The sequence below is a fragment of the Daldinia vernicosa genome (genome assembly GCF_022497035.1).
Source record: "Daldinia vernicosa strain CBS 139.73 unplaced genomic scaffold F5Y00scaffold_26, whole genome shotgun sequence".
Classification (NCBI taxonomy): domain Eukaryota; kingdom Fungi; phylum Ascomycota; class Sordariomycetes; order Xylariales; family Hypoxylaceae; genus Daldinia; species Daldinia vernicosa.
In genome coordinates, this window is record NW_025953942.1 from 194,351 (window position 1) to 213,122 (window position 18,772).

Here is an 18,772-nt window from a genome sequence, read left to right on the forward strand (position 1 = left end):
GCTGATACGAACCTAAATCGTCTTCATAAAGTATGACTAAACCTTTATGAAATAACAACCTTAAAGAAAGTCTCTGGTAAAGGGTTGTCACAGCTTAAATCTTCACACGGAATGTGTAACGGTTTCTAAAAAGAGGATACATGCTTGACTATTGGTTTCGCTGGTGAGAAAACTACCATAGTGCGACTAACTACTTCCAGGACATCTAGGGCAGCAGATATCTACTTCCCTATGCTTGTAAGGAGGTTTATCCGGGCGAGTATGTTGGATACCCTTCACTCGTGTCTTCTCGTTCGGGTCAAGCCGAATAAGACATCATTCCTAGGACCAAAATCCACGCTCCTTTTAACTCGTTTATGTTGAAACTGTCACATCAAAATCATGATGCGACGAAGATGTTTTAATAAATTATCCCGGTAATTTTTGACATACTAGTACATGCAGTCCCTTTCTGTAATGTTATTGGAGAGTGTATACCACGCCTTTTGGCTTTTGCCTCGGGGGGCTTGCAATCGACAACCGTGCCTCAGACCAGTTTTGATCGTTCTGATAATACTGTTACACAACATCGGCATCTTTATTTCTTACTCCTAATGCTTGGGCATTGACTAGATGACGACAATACTGCCAACTTTTACACAGCTAGCCGAAGAAGACTGTGATAACGTCCAGGAGGTATAATTATTGACACAAATAGCTGAGAGTATCAAAATTTTAATTCATCACTCTCCTTTTACTATCACCTACTGCTGACATGGATGTACCTCTTGTACCGCACATATTCGATAGAAAGGATATCAAAGCATCTGTAGATCGGTTGCTCCCTTTCCTCTTCCCGCATAGATCACGAGACTGTGAGGAGATAGAAGTAGATCTTCTCACCCAAGGCACAACAAATTGGGTAAGTATGAGCCGCACAAAGTCCTCTTCGGTATCATTTTCTGATTCTCACCATCTCTTTACCTAGTTATACAAGGTGACACGCCAAGGACCCAGGGCAACACCCGTTGACAGCCAAGTATTCACGGAGACGGCACTTGTAAAAGTCTATGGAGATGGTACAGATATCACAATAGATCGAAAAAGTATATAAACCGACTCATCTTTTCTTATGAAGACGTATTTTACTAAATTTCGAAAAGAAGAGCTTGCCTTCCACAAGGTTCTTTCAGATCATGATCTGGCTCCATTACTCCTGGTTCACTTTCCAAATGGCCATGGGTATGAGTTCACCAAGGGGAAGGTATGCTCGCTTGAGGATATTACACAAGAAACAGTCTGGCGCGGTGTTTCTAAAGAGCTTGCACGGTGGCACGCCATTCTCCCTGTTGCCGACTTGGACTACGATGGTGGATCCCAAACTGTGCTTAACCATGCACCTAATGTGTGGTCCACCGCAAAGAAATGGCTTGAATCCATCGCAAAGGGTACAGAGTATGAAAACTCCCAGAAACAATTGCTAAACAACGACTTCGACTATCTGGTGAATAGGTTATTATCCAAGCGAGGCTCTCAGCATCATCAGGTAAGCCAACGATATTCCAATTCCGCAATGATGGGTTGGTCTTACTAAGAGTCAAATCCATAGGTCTTTGGGCACGGTGATTTGCTTTGTGGAAATATCATCTTGCTTGATTCCGCTGAAGAGGGGACGACTGATCGGAATGTTAAATTCATCGACTACGAGTACGGCTTGCCCCTTTTTACAACTTGATTGAGACTCTAATAACAAGAGCCTCAATTAATAGACACTCGACTTATTGCCCTCGCGCATTCGAATTAGCGAATCACTTTGCTGAATGGGCTGGGTTTGATTGCGACTACAGCCTATTACCAACAAGATCAACTCGTCGCGAATTTATTCGGGAGTATCTCCGAACATATGAAGAAACTGCGAACCGATGCAAAAAGGTGGACGCTTCTTCTCAAGCTGACCAGATACGGTCCATAGACGATGAACTGAGTAACCTGATGGATGAAGTGGATAACTATCGCGGGTTCCCTGGTTTCTACTGGTAAGCCCCCAGAGTCTCGCTGCTTTTCGAAGGCAAGTTTCCCGTCAGAGAAGAAAATTAACCTTTCATTCAAGGGGCCTCTGTGCACTCATTCAGGCTCAAGCGACCACCGGCTCTATCGACTTTGACTATGCAGGTTACGCAATGAAACGATTCGCGGAATTCAGAGCATGGCGCGAGGAGGATGACGGCAGCAGACATGAGGCTAATCGAGATATTACCTTGCGGGAGAAGCGATGGGCGTCAGATTAGAGATGGTTGGGTGTCGTAACCGCCCGGATACCTGCCCGTGCATCTAGCCTCCGTATACCAAACATTCATTTTACAGTGTCCATAGGCTACTGTGCTTTTAAAACTAACGGGTGCGTAGACGTAATTGTGAGCCTCTGCCTTAAATAGTTAACCGCCACGACGAAAACTACCATATCGATCTCATTCATTCTGTTCTCTGATTGGAGCGGACACGACGTTCAATGTCTTGAAGCTGTTCCGAGCTGATACAGAAAAGAGGGGACCGGTAGCACAATGAGTACTCCGAGGAATGTGTTCGGCTTTATAATTTAGGCTCGATAATCTAGTCCTATTCTGTCAGTAAACAACAACAATAATGCCCCTTAGGGTAGTCGCTCGATACAGGATCTTTATAAGGGGGGCATCTCTCCCACTGTCTTGGGAAGGGTGGGGGTTAATACATATCGCCGCTGTATCACTTGTCATACCCCTACGTCCAATCCAACGCAGAGATCTATGGTTCCTCAGCTTAACTCGACTCTAGGCCCACATCAGATTCGTATTACCCACCATGACTGTATCTGGAGTCTTCCCCAGATTCGTTTCATTTATTGGGGCAGATACCCTCTGGCATTCAAGTCGAGATTTAAAATTGTTAATAATATTGCGTATGGTCAGGCTGCTTGGATATGGCGGTACCACTCTCATCCTCGCACTTTACCTACATGCCCTCGGTTTCAAGGACTCTGAAATAGGCCTCTTCATGACCTCGACCTTGGTTGGCGACTTATTTATAAGTTTCGGCCTGACTTATGTTGGTGATGGGATGAGTGTCAGAGCTACCGTCCTGCTTGGCGCTTTACTAATGTGTGCCAGTGGCATTGCATTTGCATTTGTTACTAACTTCTGGGTTCTATTACTTGCTAGTATCATCGGTGTCATAAACCCTAGGTGAGAATTCTACAAGAGTTGCTGGGTATTTATTTACAGGAGGCCTGTCAACTGACTAAACTTTCGGTAGTGCGAACGAAATTGACCCCTTCAAGGCCATCGAGGAGTCGGCCATTTCTCGTTTGAGTACACATGAAACCTGCAGTGATATATTTGCTTGGTGGTCAATGCTTGGCATGATTGGGACCGCGGTAAGCAATATGCTGACTGGTTTCCTCGTAGACTTCCTGCGGGACACCGGGTATGACCACGTCGATGCTCTCAAAGCAGTGTTTCTCACTTACGCCCTTGTTGGCTTTATCAAGCTCTTGCTCTGCTTACTTTTAAGCTCGGATGTTGAATTGAAGTTGCCACATAAAATCGCCAACAGTCGATCCCTTCCGGGACAGCATAAGAATAGAGACGGAAGTCAAGAGAGAGAGCCGCTCCTCCAAAACTGCGTTGACGAATATCAACCAACGAATAGTACATATTGTGGAGAGGAATCGTCAGAGGACGTGGAGACAACACCGTCGATGACTAGCCGGCGCATATTTACTCCCGAATCATTCGCCTTTCTATGGAAGCTGTCCCTTGCTATGAGCTTCGACTTTGTCGGATCAGGCCTCGCGCAGATCTCTTGGATGATATACTTTTTCAAACGCGAATACGATATGCCTGAGGCCGCTCTAGGTTCTGCTACTTTTGCGGCCGGCATTATATCTTCCATTCTTAACCTTGTTGCATCACCACTATCACGGGCCATTGGCCAAGTCCAGACAATGGTCCTCTGCCACACTATCAATTCCGCTTCGCTTATCATGGTGTCGGTGCCCTCTAATAAGCATCTCGCGCTTGTCATCTTCATCTTTCGTATCGTCACGCGAGAGATCGACAACGCGCCTAGACAGGCCTTTATTTCCGCCGGTGTACTCCACGAGGAACGCACCTCTGCAATGGGGGTCATTAACATGGTGAAAATAGTTGGTAGTTGTATTGGACTTTACATTACAGGCCTGTTTGCTAACCTAGACTGTTTTTGGCTTGCTTTCATTGTTGCTGGCTGCTTGAAACTGTTGTATAACATCTTAATCACTACGTTTTTCTGGAGGAGCTATGGAAGCGAGAAAAGGGGGGCAACACCGCAGGGAACACACGATGATATATCGTCGGGAGTCGATAATGCACTTGGAACGGCGTAGGTGGATTCATTTAGACGCGACTAGAGTAATATCGCCTAGAAATATATGTAACTATAAAGCCCGGCGGTCCCTTTTTATTAATGTCATGTCCGAACTCACGTGTTCTTCTCGATTCTGTGTATGGCTTCTTCCATTTAAAGTTTTTTTCCCTTTCCGCCGGATGCACAGCGATGAGAGATGCAGAGTGGGTGTAAACAAGTAAGGAAAGTATCTATAAGAGAGGTAATACGTGTCAGGAGCACAGTGAATGATCGAGGAGTCAATCTGTTATGCACACCCCCCTACTCACTTTTCAACGCCACTTAGGAAGCGGAAAGGCGGTATACATGTATAAGGTGAGCGAGATGTTGTGCCACGTTGCTATTTTACGGAAAACCAAACCTAAGAAATACTCATATGAAGCCATATACATATTAGGACCAAAGGGATAAAATAAGTGCCAGTCATAGCTACCACCTATGCGAAACCTCAGAACTATAACAGACTAATTACTACCTAGTATGGGAGGAAGATATTGCTAACAGAGATAGCCCATTGAATCCAACTAAATTTCTCCTGGTCCAATGGGAGGTAGGTCTGGTTGCTGAGGATCTGGGACGAACTGATCCGCCATCCTAATGGAGAGGGCCGCTAATGTCAAGGCCGGATTCGCCTCTGGACAAACTGGGAATACTGACATATCGCATACCCACAAGTTCTCGAATCCCTTCATTTTCAAATTGGAGTCGACGACACCGCCATTGCCTTGGGGCCCATCCATCCGCATTGTCCCGCACTCGTGAGCAAAAACGCCAAAACCCATGTGCGATGGCTGTGGAATTGGAGGTTCGGGGGTTGGAGGGTTCCCATCGTAGACAAATTGGTCCCTAATGTTTTTAACGAATTCCAGCATGCCAGAATCTACCGCATTGGCCAAAGGTGGCCGTGTGATGCTGAGGACGGGGTTCACGCTTGCAAGATTCAGAACCTCGTTGGAATCTTGTAGATCGGCAACAAATTCGAATAGTATACAAATCGTATCAAAAGCTCCCTGGTCTCTGAGGCGTCTATCCTTGCCGTCGATCAACCTGCCACGCCTGTCGTAAAAGTGTGTGGTTGGGAGGGATGCAGAGCAGCCAGCCAAGAAAAAATTGGCATTGACGGTGACGGTAAGGAGGCAGAGCCTATCTTCTATGGTGATGAGGGTTTTCAAGTTGAGTGGCTTTTTCATCTCCCCCTCTTTCTCCATGGAAAACCGAACGTAGCAAATATCGTGATCTATGATACCTTTGCCGACGAGTGGATTAAGCAGTTGGAAGCCACTATTAAGGGCAATAGAGGCGGTACCGATCGTACCAGCGCTGATGATCACCTTGGCATTCCCAACAGGGAGGTCCTTGATGGTTGTATCGGCTCCATTTCGAAACTTAATCGAATGTACCTTTCTTTCCCTGACCGACGTTGAAGTTATTAGTTATTAGGGAAAATAAAATTATATGAAGTATGAAATATAAAATTGGGAGATAGTTACATAATTTTCTTCTCGAAAACCTACTAGGAATTTATAATGGAGAAAACTTACTCTGTGGGATCTTGAGCATTCTCCGTCTTGGAGTGTTCAACCGATATGACCTCAGTGTCCAGAAGGACTGTCAAATACTGGTCTTTGGCAAATATCTTGTTCATTATGGCCAGTGTAGTACTGTATGCGCCTTGGGGGAACTTGTAAGGTGCGGAAGAGTTGAACTCGGCTGCGACAGGCATGAGATCCCAGTCGACATCTGGAATAGCCGCTTGCAGAGTAGATTTTACCCCATCAATCTCACTCTGGGTCATCTGGCCGCTATCGATTGGGTATGGCTCAGATTCCTGTGAATTTTGAGTCATGAAATTGAATGCTTTGGCGTATCCGCCGCCTTCTTGGAGATAGGAGACGACTTCGGCAGGGAAGTATTTTTCCAGGGTCTGTGAGCTGATCTCTGGGGTCCAGATACCCCAGAGGTTAGAGCGGCCGCCGACACAATACACTGGACCGCCGACATAGGTCTCTGAGCCTTCACTGCATTGGACTTTCGCTTTGACGCTGTCGTAGATAGTCTCATTACCTTCCGGAGAGTTACTGGCGCCACGACCGAAGTATGGCCGCGAAGTATTGAGAACATGAGTTGAGAAAATGACTTCACCTCTCTCGATTAATAGAACCCTTTTCTTTTTCCGAGCAAGATCATCGGCCATAGGTCCACCTCCAAAACCACTACCGACGATGATGTAGTCATAGGTGTTGAGCTTGCTAAGAAGGCAAACTACATCAGCATCGATATAGTGAAGCTTCTCCATGATAGATAAAGTAGTTTGTCGAAACGTGGATACGGTTATGGGAGAGTTGACGGTGGGAATGTGAATATTACTACCTCCTAACCTACCTAAGGTAGGTTATTTATATGAGTAGCTTCAGGGCATCACTGGCCAACGTTAACTTATGCAAGTTTCCAAGAAGTTCTCCATGCATTAGGCACAGTATCCCGTGAGCCATTGCCTGGCGTTTAGTGAAACATAATTGCATTATACTCATCCCGAATTACCCCAAAGCCCATCGGATGTAAGCGTCCGACCAGACGCCGGTCAGAAAGACAGTATCCGAGCTACGAGGGTTATCGTGCCAGACAGGATTCCGCGAAAAAGAAAGTTTGTTTGTATGTAGGTAGGTCTGCTTGGGCGTTTTTATTGCATACCTCTACGTCACCTTAAGAGAACGGATTCCGACGAGCTTGCCACTTTCAAGAAAAAAATGCCCTAGTCTGCGCGAAACCAATCGGAGGAAGAAACCAAATTGGGAAAGAGACCGGATTGAGTAAAAGTTCGAGCTGGATATATTACAGAGGCTGGCTGGACCAAATACCTAAGAAAAATGACCCATTTACACGAAGCGTTCGTACATGAATAAGATAATTGGTATATGGCTAGTACGGGTTTATGCTTTTCTTCATATATTCGGTGTACTGACGGATCACCGTAGAAGGCTTTCAATATCATTGCGTATATTGCTACTAGGGGGTCATATATTGAGACATTTCAGCTCTTGAGCTCGTATCCGGGGCAAAGCAGTGCATATCCGTCGCTGAAGGTAATACAATGTGACTATAGTTTCACTGGAATGTATCAGATCTTTATCAGACTTAATGTTTTCTAGATCGTGCTATCACAGGAACGGGGACTTGATTGTATTCAAGATAATACTATAAATTCTAACATGATATCCTTATTCAGTTGTCTAGTATATCGATTCAACTATTCAACTACGACGCCGGTATTCAGACACTTAAGATGGGCTCGCAAGGTCAAAGAGACAGTCTCCTGTACAAGAATTTCGAATGCCATCCGGCTGCGGTTGTCAGCTCTGGCACTGGAATATTCCTCCACACCGAAGATGGCCGGCGGATTCTTGACTCGACCAGTGGTGCTGCCGTTGCTTGCCTGGGCTACGGTAACCAAGAGATTCAAGAGGCCATGATGCACCAGCTGCTGAAACTCCCTTACTGCCATCCAAGTTTCTATAAGACAGAAGTTGCTGAGGATCTTGCTGAATATCTCGTCCACTCCACTAATGGCGTAATGTCAAAGGCTGTATTATGTGGCTCAGGTAATAAACAAGATACCTAGCAGTAGGGAAAAGAGTATATCTCGCTAACTGTTAGATGCCGCAGGTTCAGAAGCAGTGGAAGTGGCACTTAAATTAGCCAAGACATATTTCATGCATCTTCCCAATCCGCAACCTGAGAGATGCCATTTCATTTCAAGGACTGGTGCTTGGCATGGCGCTACCTTGGGGGCCTTGGCTCTAGGTGATTTTAGATGCAGAAAGGACCCCTTTATCTCTATGATCCCCCAAACAGTGTCCCGCGTGTCAGCGTGCAGCACATATCGCGGCCTACGTGTAGGAGAGTCAGAACAGGAATACGTTCAGCGTCTGGCCCTAGAGTTGGATAGCGAGTTCCAGAGAGTTGGTCCGCACAAGGTCTGTGCCTTCGTTGCCGAGACTGTTGGCGGAAGTGTAAGTGCCTGTCCTTTGTTTAGGATTAAACTGTCTAGGCTGATAATTATATAAGGCAACTGGTTGTGCATTGCCTCTGCCTGGCTATTTTGAGGCCGTACGTGCCGTTTGTCGCAAGTATGGTGCGCTTCTGATCCTAGACGAAGTCATGTGTGGCATGGGACGCACAGGAACCGTCCATGCGTGGGAGCAGGAAGGCATCGTGCCAGACCTGCAAGCTGTTGGAAAGGGGCTTGGGGCAGGATACTGCCCTATATCAGCTGTGCTTGTCAATTCGCGGCTTGTAGATTCGCTGAAAAAGTCTGGCAAGCCGTTCGCTCATGGGCAGACATATATGACCCACCCCTTGGCAGCAGCCGCTGCATTGAAAGTTCAGCAAATAATCCAGAGGGGGAATTTAATACCCCATGTTCGAAAAATGGGAGCTTACCTAGGGCGAAAGCTTCAGGAAAGGCTATTGCCGCATCCATACGTGGGAGATGTTCGTGGTAGAGGTCTATTCTGGGCAGTGGAATTGGTGGCTAACAAGGAGACAAAGGAGCCGTTCCCACCCGGTCTGAAAGTAAGTAACCTGATACATACTCGCGGTATGAAGAAAGGGTATGAGATCGCCTTGTTCGACGCCAATGGTGCCTATGATGGGTATGCAGGGGATCACTTTTTGATTTGTCCTCCGTATATTGTTTCCCAGACAGATATCGATGAGATCGTGGATCGAATCACCAGGGTTGTAGAGGATACATTTATAGAACTGGAGGGTTGATGTCACCAAATACAAGCGGGCTCAGGAGGTGAGATAAACGGACAAATTTATAAACCATTTACAGGTGCTATAGAGAAGATAGAGTAGTTTATACTAATTAGAGATTTTTCTATCAACCAAATGATGATGAACGAAGCATATTCTCGTCGAAAGTTTAACAACAAAACTTCACTCTACATAAGATAAGTCAGACACCATCAGCAAAGGTTCTAAGTCCGGAGATGAACGGGTTCGAAAATATTCAGGCTTGATAACGAGTATGTACACGAATAATAAAAAGGAGGCAAGGAAGAACCAGATAGTGAAAGATCAAAAAGCAAAAGAAATGATCGCGTCCAGGTTCGAACTGGAGACCTTCAGTGTGTTAGACTGACGTGATAACCAACTACACCACGCGACCGATGCAAATACATGAGGAAATAGCCAATATATTTCTAGTTGTGTGCGCACAGACCACCACATCAAGTCTTGACTGGATTCGTGACGTAACTTGATCGATAAGCTCGCAACCAATCCTCTTTCTCCCCGGCTTTCAATCAAGATCTTCCCCAACTAAGATATAAACCAACCAATCGGACGATTTTGCTGCGTATCGACACCAGCGGCACTTACATAAGGCGGCTTTATAATTTCTTTGCCAAAAGGATCGCAATTCTTATCAGCGAACCTAACCCTTTCGACTCTACGATTGGCCAATGGCTCCTGATAAGTTTCCGCTTACACGTTCATGGGGGTCACAGATTCGCAACCTCGTTTGATCGCGACCCTAGGTACCTAGTTTCGTTTTGTCCTGGATCTGACATTGCGATTCTATTTGCGGTGCTTATCATCAACAACGTGCATGTCCTGGACGTGGCCGTGGTCATGGCTTGGTGTCGGTATTGCTTAGAGGTATTGTACCTAGACAGTTATCGTGTAAGTCACAAGAAGCTTCCCTCGACGGATTGGCCAACCTTATCAAACACCGATATCTAAGATCTCAAGATGTCGAATAATTTACGCAAGCTTTAAACCTTGAATTGCGACGTGGTAAGAAGCTACAGTTGCAAGAGCTGCGATGTATCCCATCCCTCTTCGGTAGATATGGCCACTACCAGCCGTCTGGTCTGGGACGTGATAGGCTCGTTTATCAGCTACGGCTCCTATCCGGTGAGACATTGGCCGGTATCCCTCCTTTGTGTATTCCCAGCAGCCCAGGCGAGACCCTGTATGCGGGGGTTTGTTCCATCACATACTGTGGTAGGCTGGTAGGGTGCCATATCAGGACGCCAATCCGGGGTCTAACTCTACCTACATGGAGAGCCTCGAGCGCGGAGCTAGGTAGGCCACTGATAAGCAAAATACATATTGTACATTTAAAGATATTTAAAACCTTACTAGCCTCCTCCCTGGCACATCCCGTTTAAATGTGATTTTGTTTACCGATACCGTTGGTGAGCTCTTGATCTTGGTCCTGCCTTGCCATCTTCATCTCAGTCTCAGCAGAAGGAAACATGGCAGCCACAACGGTCGGCGCGCCTTTAGACCAGGGCGTCGGCTATGGAATCGTCTTGGGTCTGGGCTTTGGATTTGCCCTTGGAATGGTAAGCAGTGACTTATACCTTATACATGTTTCTCTAATCCCCGCCAGCTTGATCCGCATGAGGATATTGGATATTGTCCTGGACTCTCGGAAAGACATGCGTACCTTAGGTACTAATCGCGATATGTAGATCCTAGTCACATTCATCCTCAAGAGGTACAACTCAGAGCTCCAAACGTCCGAAATGTTCACCACCGCCGGCCGCACGGTAAAGAGTGGATTGGTCGGGTCCGCCGTCGTGTCCTCGTGGACTTGGGCGGCTACGCTTCTACAGAGCTCCGGCGTCTGCTATAGATATGGCGTCTCCGGTCCGTTCTGGTACGCGTCGGGAGCTACGGTTCAGATTCTACTGTTCGCGACATTGGCCATCGAGTTGAAGCGACGCGCACCCAATGCGCATACATTCCTCGAAGTGTAAGTTCTTAATAACTACCGGTTGTTATTAGATATACGTGACGCTTACGACCGATAAAGAATCAAGGCTCGCTACGGAACAATTCCCCATATCGTCTTTATGGTTTTCGGCCTCGTGACCAATATCCTCGTCAGTCTTATGCTGGTTGTCGGTGGCTCGGCTACGGTGAACGCTCTTACGGGAATGCACACTATCGCAGCTATATATCTTCTTCCTGTTGGTGTCATAGCATATACCCTGGTTGGCGGGTTAAAGGCAACGATTCTAACGGATTGGATTCATACCTTCATCCTGCTGATCATTATCATCATATTCTCCTTGACGGCCTACGCTTCCTCCGACAGACTTGGTTCCCCGTCGGCTGTCTACGACCTTCTGGTCGAAGCTGCCCTTAACCATCCAGTTGAAGGCAACGCTCAGGGAAGCTATTTGACTATGCGCTCCAAAGAAGGAGCTATCTTCTTCGTTATCAACATCGTAGGGAACTTCGGTACTGTGTTCCTCGATAACGGATACTACAACAAAGCCATTGCTGCTTCGCCTGTCCATGCTCTCCCTGGTTATATCATTGGTGGTCTTAGCTGGTTTGCGATTCCGTGGCTAACCGCTACCACCATGGGCCTCTCTGCTCTAGCTCTAGAAGATACACCGGCATTTCCGACATATCCTAACCGTATGTCAGAAGCCGACGTCTCTGCCGGGCTCGTGCTCCCGTATGCTGCCGTCGCTCTTCTAGGTAAAGGCGGTGCGGTCGGTACGCTTCTCATTATATTCATGGCTGTCACATCAGCTACATCATCCGAGCTGATCGCTGTCTCCTCTATTTTCACTTATGATCTTTACCGTACCTATTTTAAACCAGACGCCAGCGGGAGACGCCTCATCTACATGTCTCATGTCATCGTTGTGATATATGCGCTTTTTATCTCGACGTTTTCCGTTGGGCTCTACTACGCTGGCATTTCCATGGGTTACCTCTACCTTATGATGGGCTGCATCATCTCGTCCGCGGTGATACCCGCTACATTAACCCTCGTATGGAAAGGACAAAACAAATGGGCCGCGGCGCTATCGCCAATCTTCGGTCTCGCATTTGCTTTGATCGCATGGCTTGTCACGGCTCGAAAGGAGTGCGGTGCCTTAGATGTTACATGTACGGGATCTAATAACCCTATGCTTGCTGGGAACGTTGTTGCGCTTCTTTCGCCGTTGGTGCTTATTCCCATTTTCACTCTCATTTTTGGAATGGATAACTACGACTGGAAGTCAATGATGGCCATTCGCCGGGGTGATGACCACGAACTTGCTACTGCGGCGGGCGTTGACCTAGAACAGACAGCGGCGGGGCACGTCGAGACGACGAACGAATTAGTCGAGGAGCAGATGAAGCTATCGCGCGCCAGCAAGATTTCCAAGTGGACAACGGTCGGACTAACGCTCGCGTTCTTGGTACTCTGGCCGTTCCCTATGTACGGTAGCAGTTATGTGTTTTCGAAGCCATTTTTTACAGGCTGGGTCACCGTGGGCATCATCTGGATTTTCTGCTCTCTCGGCGCCGTGGGACTATTCCCTGTTTTCGAGGGACGGCAAACCCTAGCGAGGACCTTCAAAGCAATTGCGCTCGACCTGTCGGGCAAGAAACATGTCAAGGCTATCCGCGCGGAAAATGAAGCAACCACCATTGACGGGAAAGCGGAATCGGGTACCGAGACGCCGCCGAACGTGAAGGATTCTGTTAAGACGGAAACAGGCGAAAAAGCCGAGTAAGCGTGGACGGAGTGGGAGCACATGGTCGTTTTTGGGAACATATGATTGCGTGGGAAGATACCCTATATATACATAATCCATTGAGATTAATCTGGATCGAAATTTATTCATTTTACCATTATTCGATCCATAGTCGTCGTACTCCCATTTAGCTACATTGTTAGCTTAAGCCCACTCTTACGGAGGTCCTATATAGGAGCACCGGAAGCGTAAGGCACATTTTTGTTCAATATCTCAAACGAAGGATGAGGTGAGGGACAGGTACATATGCATGAATTGGGTATTGCAGCAATGCATTCTGCCGTGAAGTAACGTCCCTGAGTTGTTTAGTCCTTGTACACCTTGTATCACTCACGGATATTCTTCTATTCTTCTGCCCACCAAGGACAGGTAGAACAGTCAAATACCAACGGTGCGCTGATTTTGGGTCCTACCTATAGAGAGGCTTTTAAGACCCAAACAAAACATCCAAAAACTGCCGAAGATGGTGAACCGAATATCCAAAATGTAGGAGATACCGTCGCGGTACCTGCAGCTTTGAATATTGCTTCTCCGGTCAATCCTTTGACCCAAATGCTGTTAGAGATAAGCCATGTATGCTCCACAATGTGGTCTACCGCCAAATCCAGAAGCGAATAACATGGGGGCTGTCCTACCGTATAGGAACGCCAGGTTTTCGTATACCTCGAGTGTGTCCGGTATCGTTGTCACCTTGCACACCGGTTGGATAGCCTACCTTAGGTATGTAAGCTATTGTGTCATGAAGCCACCTAATAATTCAAGTTGCCGCGACAAGCTCTCACATTGACCATATCTAGATCGCGCCTAGTTATTCATCCTAATAATAAATATCAACGGGATAAGTTAATCTTTACTCACTAGTGGGTTTAATGGCTCGATAATGTTGAATGTTGAACGTCATGATGAGGTATATGCCCTCATTTCGACAGGAATTCTCGTGAGAAGTCTTATGAGAGAATTGACTTGCACCGACCGGTTGGCAAGTAACCGGGACGCGGCAGTGAGTGATATATCATACATGGACCTATCCCTCGGGCCTCTCTTGTGTTCCTGGATGCTAGGAGGGTCGCACACGCACACGCACATGCGGCTGAAGAGCTTGTGATAAGCCGGGGTTTGAATGCATTGAATGCATTAGGGGTCGATCATTGGTAAGCCTACCCGGGATTTCCCAGATGTTAAGCCTGAATCGGGCGGATTCGGCTGTCAAATCTGCGATACGTCCCCTCCACTACGGCCCTGGTGATATGACGGATGTAGGTGGGAGCGCGTGGGAGGCCTGCCGTAGTAGACCATAGACCGTCATCGTAGCGTATAAATACCTAATTAAGTAGTCTTCAAACTACTAGGGGGCAGGTTACGTTCCGCGTTTGATCTCCGGTGCAGATATATCTCGCCATGTGTGCGATGCGCAGTCTGCTAGGTTAGTATCTAGAGGACGTTTATATTAATAGAAAATCAATACTAGCCGGGCGCTTGGTGAATATTTGACGCTTCACTCGGACGACGCCGTCAACCCATCCAGGCGGATGCCGGCAGTCAAACAAATCGGGAAAATAAAGGGTTCGCAAGGACTTGCCTGATCAAGCTTCCCTCTGACGCTTATAGATGCCACAATGATAAGCTATATCGGAGGGCGTCACACGAAAACAGGGCAAGACTGGACGAGGAGAAGGGCTTTCGACCCCACTTTGAACCTGTAGCCGCCTGTAAGCTGTAAGTAAGGTCTTGGTACAAATACCTAGGTGACATGGATGATGTACGTATGGGGCCGAATAAAGAACGAATATCTACCAATTCTATCCCTAATACCCCCCTGCCCCCAATATACCTTATAATACCCCACACCAGCCCGCACCGCTGCACAGTTGCTGCACCGAACCGGACCCGGTGGCGGTCTTCTGATCTAATACAGTGCTTGCTCGCTCTGGTACCGAGGCCGACGAAGATCACGTATGCTGGTATGTACGTGCATGTTTCCCTTAGACTAACTGTATCTAGGGTATCCCGCGTTACCCAATCACTTCTTCACCTATTCGTGCCAGAGGCCTCCCCGATCTTTTGGGTATCTGGGTGAGTAAGGTATATAAATTGGACCGAGTGTTGAGCTAGGGTCCATTAAGTTTACCTAGGTATATTCAGTTAACTTAAATCATATACTTTACCACGTATCAGAGAGGCAATTGCTGTTTTGTCCTACCGAGTCATTGTTTCCACATTACCTAGTCTTACCTACTCAATTTTATAGCGTTGAATCTTTAGAACAAAGAACCAAAAAGCAAATTGATTATTAGCAATATGGCTGTCGACCAAGGACCGAAGATGCCTCACCCTCTACGACCACTCTCACCTGATGAGCTATCAAAAGCTCGAGATGTTTTGATTAAAGCACATGCGGGAGATGGGATTGCTTTGTTTTTTCGTTCTGCCATAGTCGATGAGCCCAAGAAGACAGATCTGACTAAGTTCCTCATTGCGGAACATGAAGGTCGGATACCCGATACCATCCCGCCGAGACAGGTCAGGCTATTATATGATGTCATCAATAATGGAAAAGCTCAACTCACGGAGACGGTCGTCGATGTCGATGCCGGGGTCATTCAAAGTAGCAAGGAGTTTGAATCACGATATCAGACCAGCTACACAGCTCATGAGTTCGGCATATTTCAAGATGCTTGTGTATCCTCGGAGATATTTAAGTCAGCCATGGAAGAGTTTGTCCTACCAGAAAACTTCGTCGTCACGATAGATCCGTGGCCATACGGCGGCCCCGACCTGGATGAAGAAATCCCTCGCTACATGCAAGGCCTCGTGTACGCCCGTGATGCTTCTAAGAACAATATTGATTCCAATCACTACTCTTACCCCTTACCTATAATCCCTATCATGGATGTAGCCACCAAGAAGTTAATAAGAGTGGACCGCCTCGCTACCGGAGGGATTGGCGACGGACTGTATCCACCCCCTCCGGGAGGTGAGCCGAAGAAGCTGTTCGAAAACTGCAGCTCCGCGGAATACTTCCCGGAGCTGCTGGATCAGCCGCTTCGCACCGATCTAAAACCCATCAATGTTATCCAGCCAGAGGGTGCATCTTTCAAAGTCCACGCCGACAATCTTGTCGAGTGGCAAAAATGGCGTTTCCGCGTTGGCTTCACGGCCCGTGAGGGTGCTGTACTCCATGATGTGTGCTATGACAACCGGCCCATATTATACCGGCTATCTTTCTCCGAGATGACCGTTCCGTACGGTGACCCGCGCCCACCCTTCCAACGCAAGCAAGCCTTTGATTTCGGAGACGGTGGAATCGGGCGCGCGGCCAACAATCTGAAACTAGGATGCGACTGTCTAGGTGCAATACATTACTTTGACTGCGTGGTGCCCAACACGGAGGGTAAGCCTGATCTGGCGAGTAATGTAATTTGTCTACATGAGCAAGACAACGGCATCGGTTGGAAGCACACTAACTTCCGGACAAATCGGGCAGTGGTGACACGCCTACGTGAGTTAGTCGTGCAATTCGTCGCTACGCTAGCGAATTACGAGTACGTGTTTGCATACAAGTTAGATACGGCAGGTGGTATCTCAATCGAAACGCGGGCCACGGGTATCGTAAGCGTCGTACCCATTGACGAGGGTAAGGTATCAGGATACGGCAACATTGTCAATCCAGGAGTAATGGCACAAAATCACCAGCACATCTTCGCCGTACGTATCGACCCAGCTATCGACTCGTATGTCACCGGCGATACAGCTGTAGTCCTCGAAGAAAGCCATCCCATACCAATGAACCCGGAGACGAATCCTCACGGTAACGCATACGAGATTCGACGGAAGCGTGTCGAGCGCGCCGGGTTTGCAGATGCCGAGCCCCAACTGAATCGAGTCGTGCGCCTAGAGCACGCAACTAAAAAGAACAGTATCAGTGGCAAGAATGTTGGCTATAAGCTAGTCCCCAGTGCTACGCAGCTCATGCTTGCAGACGATAGGAGCGTTCAAGCCGCAAGAGCACCTTTCGCAAAACACCACCTTTGGTTTACCGGATATAGAGACGGTGAACTATGGGCTGCTGGCGAGTTCACGAACCAGGCGCCGCGGGAGGAAGGTGGCGTGAAGACGATGGTCGAGAGGGGAGATTGGTTCGTTGATGATGGTGGGGAGGCCCATGATGATGATAATGATGATACGGCCGAAGAGAAGAAGGGAAAGAAGAGTAGTCCTGTAGTTTGGAGCGTCTTCGGCCTTACACACAATCCACGAGTTGAGGATTGGCCCGTGATGTAAGCACGAGCCCCTTACCACCTCTTCTTATTTTAAGCATGACTAACAAGTTTGGATTGGGATAAATAGGCCCGTGGAAATCCACCAGTTCCATCTCCGTCCGGCCGACTTCTTCACTAGAAACCCGGCCTTGGATATTCCGAGCAATAGAAACGAGAGTAGCGTACTGGTGCCATGTTGCGATAAAGTCAACGACACAGCACAAAACGGGACTCACCAATCAAGTACTTGTTGCAGTAGTACGAGTCTTCGGACCGACAGTACGTCGCAGCAGAATGCGGTATCGCATCTTCAAGGCACCGGACCGGATTTCGATCCAAAGGAGATTCCAGTCGGAGCCCCTAAGGAGAAGAGACGGTTGTCAGCAACGTTGTCCAACTTACTTAACTGGAAGAAGGATTAAATGAGCTACCCATCCGGGTAACCCTTTTTGCCTGGGACTCCTTCAGGTGTATTTGCAACTTGAAGTTTCCGACCTGGCGGATTTTGGAGAGAGCTTTCGGCATTAACACCCCTCAGAATTTTTAATGACTTCGCTCTTTCCATAAACGTTTCACAACAGAGTTTATCAAATGATTCTAGCCGGTGGGTCTTGGGGTTTCTGGTAACACAGACATACAAGAAACCCCTCAGCTACTAAAGTACAAACACCCCTTTTTTGCTAAATGAGAAACGATACAAGACGTCACAGAACTACATATATTGACTTTAACAATGTATTGGTGAGACTCAAAACTCTCGTTATGGTACTGGATCTAGAATGGCTACGCATGCATGGGCTGTGGAGAATGGGTTCGCGCAAGTACATCGGCAGCACGAAGTAGGTAGATATAACTATATTAACCTAGTATATGAATTAACACGGGGATGTTTCTTTCTCCGAGGCGATGTCCGAGCTGGTTACACGCCGAATGGATGTGTTGCTGCATGTGTCATACGTTTTCTTAGAAGGTAAACTACAAGGAAAGCAGTAGTTAAGAGATAAGCTTATACAAGGCACATGCATAAATGACTCTTATTGTCTTATTATAAAAGCTCGTTTCTTATAGGTTACCAATTAAGTAGAATATAAGACATAAGTTGAACATTTCAAGCCATGCATTATGTATATGAAAGTGAATGACACAGGCTAAATCCGTTTTGGAGTTATACAGCAGATACCTCTGCTATGTACTGGCGGAAGATATCTACATGCAAGTTAGCACTCTAAGACTTTGCACCCCGCATTACAATACATATTTGCATGTAGCCCCCACTGGATTGGTTTAGGTAGTTACCTAATACTTACATAAAGTTAAGCTGAAGCGGCAGTCAAATAATGAATATGTTATTTCCAAACAGATAAACTTACAGGATGCGTATACTCCGAGTACCTATCAAGTATATCACTAGATTATGTAATAGATTCGTACTTAAATATTCAATGTTTATATGCTTTATCAACCTATTCGCGACACCTTTTAATCGTTAACATGACTAATAGTCTGCTGCAAGACCCATGCGGTAACACTAGCACTAGCCTGGTCTAAAGATGTGGG

At 47.0% G+C, this 18,772-nt stretch overlaps 6 protein-coding genes and 1 non-coding gene across 7 annotated transcripts; 5 read left to right on the plus strand and 2 right to left on the minus strand.

Moving 5' to 3' along the window:
• Positions 1-754: 754 nt before the first annotated feature.
• F5Y00DRAFT_262533 (kinase-like domain-containing protein) lies at positions 755-2,267 on the plus strand (the record flags this gene model as incomplete). The annotated part of the gene is made up of 6 exons (XM_048011394.1): positions 755-901; positions 968-1,085; positions 1,143-1,525; positions 1,589-1,686; positions 1,749-2,015; positions 2,090-2,267. The coding sequence occupies 6 exons, from the start codon at positions 755-757 to the stop codon at positions 2,265-2,267; spliced, it is 1,191 nt and encodes a 396-aa protein (XP_047864368.1).
• A 506-nt stretch (positions 2,268-2,773) lies between these two features.
• On the plus strand, positions 2,774-4,414 carry F5Y00DRAFT_270170 (major facilitator superfamily domain-containing protein). The gene is made up of 2 exons (XM_048012575.1): positions 2,774-3,197; positions 3,268-4,414. The coding sequence occupies exons 1-2, from the start codon at positions 2,818-2,820 to the stop codon at positions 4,376-4,378; spliced, it is 1,491 nt and encodes a 496-aa protein (XP_047864369.1). The 5' UTR covers positions 2,774-2,817; the 3' UTR covers positions 4,379-4,414.
• Positions 4,415-4,922: 508 nt separating this feature from the next.
• Positions 4,923-6,719, minus strand: F5Y00DRAFT_270173 (uncharacterized protein; the record flags this gene model as incomplete). The annotated part of the gene is made up of 2 exons (XM_048012576.1): positions 5,940-6,719; positions 4,923-5,808 (listed from the first exon to the last, which is right to left on the minus strand). Exons 1-2 carry the CDS (start codon positions 6,692-6,694, stop codon positions 4,923-4,925), a joined length of 1,641 nt encoding a protein of 546 aa, XP_047864370.1. The 5' UTR covers positions 6,695-6,719.
• Positions 6,720-7,681: 962 nt separating this feature from the next.
• F5Y00DRAFT_270176 (pyridoxal phosphate-dependent transferase) lies at positions 7,682-9,628 on the plus strand (the record flags this gene model as incomplete). Its single annotated transcript, XM_048012577.1, has 3 exons — positions 7,682-7,997; positions 8,062-8,408; positions 8,464-9,628. 3 exons carry the CDS (start codon positions 7,682-7,684, stop codon positions 9,169-9,171), a joined length of 1,371 nt encoding a protein of 456 aa, XP_047864371.1. The 3' UTR covers positions 9,172-9,628.
• Positions 9,498-9,571, minus strand: F5Y00DRAFT_t97. Its single transcript has one exon. It is a non-coding gene; the product is annotated as a tRNA-Val (tRNA).
• Positions 9,629-10,543: 915 nt separating the features above from the next.
• On the plus strand, positions 10,544-13,386 carry F5Y00DRAFT_86013 (Na+/solute symporter). The gene is made up of 3 exons (XM_048014259.1): positions 10,544-10,754; positions 10,884-11,167; positions 11,228-13,386. Exons 1-3 carry the CDS (start codon positions 10,665-10,667, stop codon positions 12,933-12,935), a joined length of 2,082 nt encoding a protein of 693 aa, XP_047864372.1. The 5' UTR covers positions 10,544-10,664; the 3' UTR covers positions 12,936-13,386.
• A 1,383-nt stretch (positions 13,387-14,769) lies between these two features.
• On the plus strand, positions 14,770-18,268 carry F5Y00DRAFT_238376 (copper amine oxidase). The gene is made up of 2 exons (XM_048007957.1): positions 14,770-17,233; positions 17,304-18,268. The coding sequence occupies exons 1-2, from the start codon at positions 15,255-15,257 to the stop codon at positions 17,635-17,637; spliced, it is 2,313 nt and encodes a 770-aa protein (XP_047864373.1). The 5' UTR covers positions 14,770-15,254; the 3' UTR covers positions 17,638-18,268.
• Positions 18,269-18,772: the final 504 nt, after the last annotated feature.